Source organism: Nicotiana sylvestris, chromosome 9 (assembly GCF_000393655.2).
Source record: "Nicotiana sylvestris chromosome 9, ASM39365v2, whole genome shotgun sequence".
Lineage (NCBI taxonomy): Eukaryota > Viridiplantae > Streptophyta > Magnoliopsida > Solanales > Solanaceae > Nicotiana > Nicotiana sylvestris.
In genome coordinates, this window is record NC_091065.1 from 181,816,808 (window position 1) to 181,826,319 (window position 9,512).

The 9,512-nt window shown below is 36.7% G+C and overlaps 1 protein-coding gene across 1 annotated transcript; it reads left to right on the forward strand.

The window, feature by feature from the left end:
• Positions 1 to 8,818: 8,818 nt before the first annotated feature.
• Positions 8,819 to 9,160, forward strand: LOC104244631 (calcium-binding protein KRP1-like). Its single transcript, XM_009800100.2, has one exon. It carries the CDS (start codon positions 8,819 to 8,821, stop codon positions 9,158 to 9,160), a length of 342 nt encoding a protein of 113 aa, XP_009798402.1.
• Positions 9,161 to 9,512: the final 352 nt, after the last annotated feature.

A 9,512-nucleotide genomic window follows, 5' to 3' on the forward strand; every position in this document is an offset into this window, starting at 1 on the left:
TGGATTGTGCATATATCTGCTAATAACTCCAACAGCTTGTGAAATGTCAGGCCTTGTGCAAACCATTGCATACATCAAGCTACCAACAGCATTTGCGTATGGTACCTTTGACATATACTCTCGTTCAGCTTCATCCATTGGCGACATAGTAGTACTTAGCTTAAAATGGGAAGCAAGTGGAGTACTAACTGGCTTAGTCTTGTCATCTATGCCAAAACGTTGAAGTACTCTCTTCAAATATTCCTTTTGAGATAAACAGAGTTTCTTTGAACGTCTATCTCTAATTATCTCCATGCCAAGAATTTTCTTTGCCTCACCCAAATCCTTCATCTCGAACTCCTTCTTCAGTTGAATCTTCAACTTATCAATTTCTTCCGAATTCTTGGAAGCTATCAACATATCATCAACATATAGGAGAAGATATACAAAGGAACCATCTTTAAGCTTGTGCAAATACACACAATGATCGTATTTGCTTCTCTTGTACCCTTGCCGCAACATAAACTCGTCAAATCGCTTGTACCATTGTCTAGAAGATTGTTTCAATCCGTACAACGATTTTTCAAGTTTGCACACCATATTTTCTTTTCCAGCAACTTTGAATCCTTCTGGCTGAGTCATGTAGATTTCCTCCTCCAAGTTTCCATGTAAAAACGCAGTTTTTACATCCATCTGAACTAGTTCCAAATCCAATTGTGCTACCAAAGCCAACATAATTCTAATGGAGGAATGTTTTACAACTGGAGAAAACACTTCATTGTAATCAATTCCCTCCTTTTGAGCATATCCTTTGGCCACCAATCTTGCTTTGTAGCGAACATCTACTTGGTTAGGAAATCCTTCCTTCTTTGCAAATACCCATTTGCACCCAATTGCTTTCTTTCCCTTCGGGAGATTGGCCAATCTCCATGTATGATTCTGATGAAGGGACTGTATCTCATCATTCATGGCAATCCTCCACTTATCTTCTTCTGAACTTTGAACAGCGTCTTTATAAGTAGTAGGAACATCATCAGCTACAATTGAGGTTGCACAAGCAACCGTCTCTATGAGACGAACAAGTTTCGTTATTGTTCTTTTTGGCCTGCTGGTTGCTATTGATTCAAGTTGTTGTTGAGATTCCTGAGTTGGAATCTCCTCTACTGGCTCTCCTTCCAGAGGGTAATCTTCATTTGTTTCCTCCTCTGCTTCTTGTGTAGGAAAAATAAATTTTCCCTCAAACTCCACCTGCTTAGAAGCACCTTCATTTTGTTTGGTATCTTCTGTTACCTTATTTACCATAGCAAATTCATCAAAGGTAACATCTCTGCTGAATATTACTTTCTTTGTCATAGGACACCATAAGCGATATCCTTTGACTCCAGAAGTAATTCCCATAAAAATAGCCTTCTTTGCCCTTGGATCCAATTTTGACTCCGTCACATGATAATATGCAGTTGAGCCAAACACGTGCAAAGAGTTATAATCTACAGCAGGTTTTCCGTACCATTTTTCAAATGGTGTTTTGCCATCAATAGCAGCAGATGGTAGACGATTAATGAGGTGGCATGCATATGTAATTGCCTCAGCCCAAAATTCTTTGCCCAAGCCAGCATTGGACAACATACACCGTACCTTCTCCAGCAAGGTCCGGTTCATACGTTCTGCCACTCCATTCTGTTGTGGTGTATGTCTAACAGTGAAGTGTCGGACGATGCCATCATTTTCACAGACCTTATTGAAATGATCATTTTTGTATTCACCTCCATTGTCTGTGCGAATACACTTGATTCTCCTGCCTGTCTGATTCTCCACCATCGTCTTCCATTTGAGAAAAATTCCCAACACTTCATCTTTGCTCTTCATTGTATACACCCATACTCTTCGGGAAAAATCATCAACAAAGGTTACAAAATAGTGCTTCCCACCCAATGAAGGTGTTTTGGAAGGACCCCAAACATCAGAGTGTACATAATCCAAAATGCCTTTAGTATTATGGATCGCTGTACCAAATTTAACCCTTGTCTGTTTCCCTTTAACACAATGCTCACAAAACTCCAAGTTGCAAGCCTTTACTCCTTTTAACAATCCTTGATCTGATAGAGTTTTCAAGGATTTTCCTCCAGCATGTCCCAAGCGCATGTGCCATAGCTTGGTTGCTTCTGCCTCTTTGTCGTCACTGGATGTTACTGTCGCTGTCCCAATAATTGTACTGCCACGATAGCGGTACATATTATTATTCTTCCGATTAGCCTTCATTACCACTAGTGCACCGGAGCATACTCTCATCACTCCATTTTCTGCAATGATTTTGAACCCTTTTGATTCTAGGGCTCCCACAGAGATGAGATTCTTCTTCAAATCCGGTACATATCGAACATCTATCAATGTTCTGATCATTCCATCATGGTTCCTTAATCGTATTGAACCAATGCCATATGAGGTAAGAGGGCTGTTATCCGCTGTGTGGATGACTCCATATTCTCCTTCTTGAAATTCCACGAACCAGTCCCTGTTGGGACACATATGATAGCTACAAGCCGAGTCCATCAACCATATGTCTGATGATGTTGATGACTCTGTTGTAACTAATGAGAAGTCTGAATCATCACAATCAGCTACATTTGAATCCATAATAGCCTTTCCATTGTTATGTTTGGCCTTATTCTTCAACTTCGGACAGTCTTTCTTCCAGTGCCCTTTTTCTCGACAAAAGGCACATTCATCTTTGCTGGGTCTGGATCTTGACTTGGATCTTCCCTTCTTTGTCCTCGTTTGATTTTGAGGACGACCCCTCACAAACAGTGCTTCTCCTTCTCCGCCCTTCTGTTTTTCTCGCTTTCTTTGTTCATAGCTGTACAAAGCTGAACAAACTTCTCTGAGAGAAATTTCGTCATTTCCATGGAGTAGAGTAGTTTCAAGGTGCTCGTACTCATCAGGAAGTGACGCCAACAACATTAAGGCCAAGTCACCATCATCATAAGTTGTATCCATATTTTGCAAATCTGTGACCAACTTATTGAAACTGGTGATATGTTCATTCATCGTGGTACCAGGAACATAGGTGAAGTGAAACAGTCTCTTCTTCATGTACAATTTATTTTGACTGTTTTTCTTCAAAAATTTATCCTCCAGTGCTTTCCATAATTTACTTGCAGAAGTTTCCTTTGTGTATGGATATTTCTGCTCTCTAGCAAGGTAGGATCGAATGGTACCGCAAGCAACACGGTTGATAATTCTCCAATCTTCTTCTCCAATAACATCTGGTTTCTTTTCTTCAATGGCCAGATCTAGCCCTTGTTGAAAAAGGACATCTAGAACCTCGCCTTGCCACATCCCAAAATGTCCGGACCCGTCAAATATTTCGACCGCAAATTTCGCATTTGACACAATTCTTGTCATAAGCGAAGATGCCAATGATGACGTATTGTTGACACTTGATGTAGATTCTTCTTGTTTATTGTCTCCCATCTTTGACACAAATATTATTTAATAGCTGACGACACAAATCAAGATTATTTCCTTTCTGGTGTGGAAGATCAGACTAAGCTGCAACCACAGAGCATACTCAGACAGAACCTTGACTCAGTTACCAAGATAAATCTTTTCTGATGTGGAAGATCAGACTATGCTGCAACCACAGAGCATACTTAGACAGTACCTTGGCTCTGATACCAATTGTTGCGGAAGCCAAATGTATATAGTGTGAATAAGTCACAACTACTATACCAAAATTATGACAGCCACCAAATAATAAATAAGACAATAAAGCAACAATAAAGGGAACACCAGAATTTACGAGGTTCGGCTAATTTTGCCTACTCCTCGGACACAACCAATATTTTATTTCACTCCAAAATACAAGTGAAATAATACTAAAGAGAGAAGATACAAATGCCTTAAACAGATGAGAAGGCAAATGAGAGGTGTGTTTCAATCCTAAACATTAGGCCTTCTTTTATAGGGGAAAAATCCCCCCAAACTTAACTCCCAACCAATGTGGGACTTTGGCATTTTGCCAAACTTCAACATGAATAACTGTTCATGTGCAGCCTATGCATGTTCAGATGGAATTAACTGCATGGTTTGGACATCAGAATTTATGGATGTTCAGCAGTTTCCATATAACGGCACGAATCTGTTTCTTCATATTGCTTTTTCTGAGCTAGGCAAATTCAGTTCTCAACATTATGCTTCCAAGATTTTTCTGGATTTGGATTATAACATAACATAGTTTTAGGTGAAGATAAATGGAAGGCAAAGCTTATCATCGGCTTCACAACGGTTTCAAGCATTCTCATATTGGGCATATTTGGGTGCATTTTTTTTCAGGGGGAAAGCAAATCAAAGAGGTAAACGATTCTCCTGATTTCGAGATTCTATCACAAACATAGCGATCATGTAAGACTTTAGCCTCGAGCTTCACCATAATATCCTTTTGATCATGTAAACCAGTAGTCCCTCTTCTGTTATCGTTTCACCTAAAATTTCTGCTCAGGCTTCTCCCATGTGGATCTAAAATAAAATCAGGAAATGGAAGAAACAGGGTTAACGGCCTCAGTTCGGCTGATAGGTGTCAGAATTCAAGAGATATATTCACAGACAATTGCTAGAAGAGCAAACATTGCTAAAAGATTCATCAGAACTACCTGTTCTTGACTTTGCTAAATTGGCAGTTGCAACAAATAACTTCAGCAAAATAAATACAATTGGAGCAGGAGGATTTACTCCTGTTAACAAGGTAATATCCATCTGTCGAGTGATTTAGAGATAAATTACAGCTGCTGATGTGAAAACTAAAGCTATCATAAGTACATTGGCGAGACCAGAAAATTCAATAAGGCTGTTCAAAGTTTATTTTTTGGTCAATAACAAGTAATATTTTGCCCTATGAACAATATGATTTTTCAGCAAAGGGTGTTAAGTTGACCACCCTTGGCCACACATAGCGTCGCCTCTGATCATAGAGGGAAAACTGGAAGATGGACAAGTCATAGCTGTGAAACGATTATGTAGTTGCTCTGGACAAGAAATTGAAGAGTTCAAGAATGAAGTCTTGCTAATCTCCAAACTGCAGCACAGGAATCTCGTTAGAATATTGGCCTATTGCGTTCATGGGAAAGAGAAGCTAGTAGTTTATGAGTACATGGCTAACAGAACCAACTTACCAAACAGCAAAAAGAAGCCATCAGCTTCCTTGGCCAAAACGTTTCGACATGATTCATGGGATTGTTCGAGGGCTTCTTTACCTTCACCACGATTCTTGTTTAAGGGTTAGTCACCGAGATATGAAGGCAAGCAATGTTCTCTTGGATGCTGATATGAATCCAAAAATCTCAGATATCTGCTTGGCTAGAACCTCTGAAGGGACTCAAAAGCTAGCAAACACTAACAAGAGAGTCGAAACATTGTCAATACCTCATTTCTGCAAGCTACATATTTTCTGCGACTATGTTGGCCTGAGCCAGGGGTCTGTCGGAAACATCCTCTTTACCTGCACAAGGTAGGAGTAAGGCTACGTAAACACTACCCTCCCAAGACCCTACTTGTAGGATTACACTGGATTTTTTGTTATTGTTGTTGTAATAGCAAATCTAACTCATTTTTATACAAATATGTTGCAGCGGATATATGCCACCTGAGTATGCAATGGGAGGATTGTTCTCTGAGAAATCTGGTGTCTATAGCTTTGGTGTTTTGCTACTAGAGATTATTAGTGGCAGGAAAAACAACGGATTTTATGACCATGAGTAAACTGTGTTGCTCAGACTCTCCAAAAATGTTGCCAGGTGCATGTTGGATCCTCCAATGTAGTGCAATTTTGGAGGTCCGATAAAGCACGATAGTATTTTGGAGAGTCCACGCAACATAGGTATTCAGTGGTATCTGCTGACTTAATTCCATATAATCAATTTAACACTATTTAGGCATGGAAGTTATGGTTTTAAAGCAAAGGACTAGACTTTATGGGCAAAGTGATTGTGGACTCATGTTCCTCTGCTACACTGCTGAAATGCATACATATTGGCCTGCTTTATGTCCAGGAGCATGCAGCTGATAGGCCATCAATGTCATCTGTTGTTCTTATGCAAGACCTACTCCCAGGAATAATTAAAGAGAGATATCTCTGGTCACCAACTATGCAGATACGCATACATATATGAAATAGAATAAAGATGGCCCAAGCTACTTATGAATATAACCACAATTAACATCACTAGGTTGGGCTGTCGAACACGGGGTCAGAAGTGAATTACGAGTGGAACCAATTTGCGAATCGAACAAGCTCCCCTTGCATGCAATGATGTGGTGGTAAACCTCTCATTCTAATTCAGTGCTCTCTGAATTCCGAAACAATTGTCTTAATTTATGTGACACTTTTCTCTTTTTGAGATTCAAACTTCTTAATATTGGCCATCTTTTAAACATATAATGTTTAAGTTAAAAAGTACTATAAGTCACAATAATGAACAATTCAAAATATTTTAAAGGCATATGAAAAAATTACGACCAAAGAACAACTCGTTTGACACTCGAAATCCTAACCCCTCTACATAAATTAGGACGGAGGGATTACTTTTTACTGGTGAAAACTAAAAAATGTACAGGATTAATGCATAGGAAGTCAAAGCTCAAAAGTAGAGCAATGTTGAATTATATAGAGTATGCTTAAAATTCAATTACTCTAATGACTTGATTTAGACATGTCAGTTATCCAAAATAGAAGAGTTGCTATAGTCTTTTTTTTTTTTTTTGGTGAAAGAAAAATTTTATTCATCACCAGACAAAGCATATACATCTCCTGCAATCTAATAACAGAACAAAAATTAACAGCAACTATACAATATCTCCTATAAACTCTCTATAGCTTATTTACATTTTGCCTAATATAGGCTTGCTTTCAATTATCAAAGTCCAATATATATATATATATATATATATATATATATATATATAGATATATATATATTGTCTTAAAAAATACATTTCTTAAAAATGTTAACCTATTGACTTCGTTATTGTAATTTGCACAAAGATCACTTTTAGTCCGCGATCAAAATTATTTACATTTAATAGCCGTAAAAGTATATAAAATTTGTATACTTTTAATATATGATATATATATATATATTACTGTATAGCCGTTCTTAATTTTTTCGACTATTATTTTGAGAGTGGCTATACAATATCATTTTCCCTTGTAAGTTTCCTCGTTGGCCGGGTAAGAAACGGAAGAAACTTCTTACTATCCATTTAATATGATCAATCATGTTAGCAGGCTGCTAAACAACATTAAGATTCGAGATTTTATGAGGTTAGTTGAAACGGAATTAGATAACAAAAATTAGTACTACTCATTATCTTGCTATTTAGCTGGCATTTCTAGTTGGTTCATACATAGTCTATTAGATTTTCTTTATAAAAAATAAAAGGACAAATAAAAGAAAAAAGAAACTTGTTTTGTACAATTTCACAGATACTATTATTTAGTAATAGGTGGATTTCAAACATTGCCTCAAATATTCTTGATGGAATTTGTTAAGACTTAACTAAATATTTCAGAGAAAATTATTATTTTTATATTAGAAGTACAGCGGCATGACACGAGTTAATTAATAATCATACCCGTCAGACAGCATTGATGCAATAACCTGGCAATTACATTAAATTGAAAAAAAAGAAGAAGGTATTTCCTAAAAGAAAGCTTAAAGAACGATGTTTTGGTCTGTCACTCTATCTAACGAAAGGAAATTTAACAAAAAAATAAATAAAAATAAAATAAATTACTAAATGGACGTGGATGGTGCTCCTGATAAAAAATGTATCTCACTATCAAAGATTATTACGGGGCATTTAGTATTCCTCCGTCCTTAATCAGAGATCTGTGTTTGACTCTTGGGTATGAAATCGCCTTTGGTTGGCAGCACTTTAACCCTAAAATGGGACTTTCTGACGTGAATTCGGATTAGCCGACCTAACGTACAAACATCTGGTCGAAATTAAAAAAAAGTTATATATTGCATATTTAGGTTATGAAAATAGAATTACTATAGGCAATTAGTTGCGGTAGACAGAGGCGGATCCAGGATTTAAGCTTATGGGTTCCTATAACGATCTTAAGTAAATATACAATAAGTAACTGAGTTCACAATTAAATATTTGTGGATATTTAATGAGTTTTTTAATACATATACAGGATATATGCAAAAACTACTGGGTTCACGGGAACCCACCTTCAATAGGTTGGATCCGCCCCTGGCGGTAGGTCATCTTTTAACCCGGAGATATAAATAATTTTATACTTGATTCCCCAAATTAGCTCCTGGTAGAACCGGCCGGGAGTATTCAGTCATCTAAAGGGTTATTTTACCTTTGTTTTACACACCGACCCGATCAGTGTACAAAAATATATAATTGATGAATAGTGACCATACCAAATGAGTAAACTACACATATTTAAGGAAATTGCCTTCAAATTTAAAACTTTATTTCTTTAAAGGAAAATGCTCTCCATTACATGGAATCCTCCAAAAAAATTATTTAGTGGTGCCCCTCCCATGCAACTTCCAGGAAACTATAGCAACCAATTCTATCCTCATTCTCCCTCAGCTTCCTTTTCTCTTTTATGTACCTTCCTTTGTTTGCATTTTCTTGGACTCTTTCCACCAAAATTTCCTTTACATCTTTCATCTATTTATATCCCTTTGAATTTGTATATATATATATATATATATATATATATATATATATATATATATATATGTATCTACATCCTAAATTTTACATCCAACAATAATTTCTTCTACATTTAATTCTAAGAGCTAGTCCAGTTATATCAATGGCTACATTGGGACGAGACGTCGTGTTCGAGGATTTTTTCCCTTCAATGGTGGAAAAACTTGGAGCTGAGGGATTCTTGAAAGAGCTAAGTAATGGATTTCGAATGCTAATGGATGAGGAGAGGGAAGTCATTACCTTTGAGAGTTTGAAAAAGAATTCTGTATTGTTGGGATTGAAAGATATGAGAGATGATGAGGTAATGTGCATGTTGAGAGAAGGGGATTTTGATGGAGATGGTTGTTTAAATGAGATGGAGTTTTGTGTGCTTATGTTTCGTTTGAGTCCTGATTTAATGGACATATCAAGAATTTGGTTGGAAGAAACTCTTGCCAAATTGTAGCTGGATTTAATAATTTAATCTCTTTTGATTCTTGTTATATTTTTATAAATCTCTCTAGCTTATTCATAACTATTGGTTCTTCTATTCTTGCTATTTTTTTTAGAAGGAGTCTTAGTGCAACGATAAAAGTTTCTACCGATGAATGCAACCTGCGAAACAATCTTTTATAGAAATGAAAGATAATATTGCCTACATAAGATTCAATGTGGTCTGACCTTTTTTCTGAATTTCGCACACAAAAGAGATTAATGTACGAGGCTGTCTTCTTTTACTTTAATTACTATTTTTAATGTGATATCTCCAAGAGATCAGCTCAAAATAAGTTGTTGCTAGTAGTATTAAATTTAAGGTA

Bases quoted from the DNA above. Each gene is read 5' to 3' on its own strand.
- LOC104244631 (XM_009800100.2), top strand. From the start codon at position 8,819: ATGGCTACATTGGGACGAGACGTCGTGTTCGAGGATTTTTTCCCTTCA.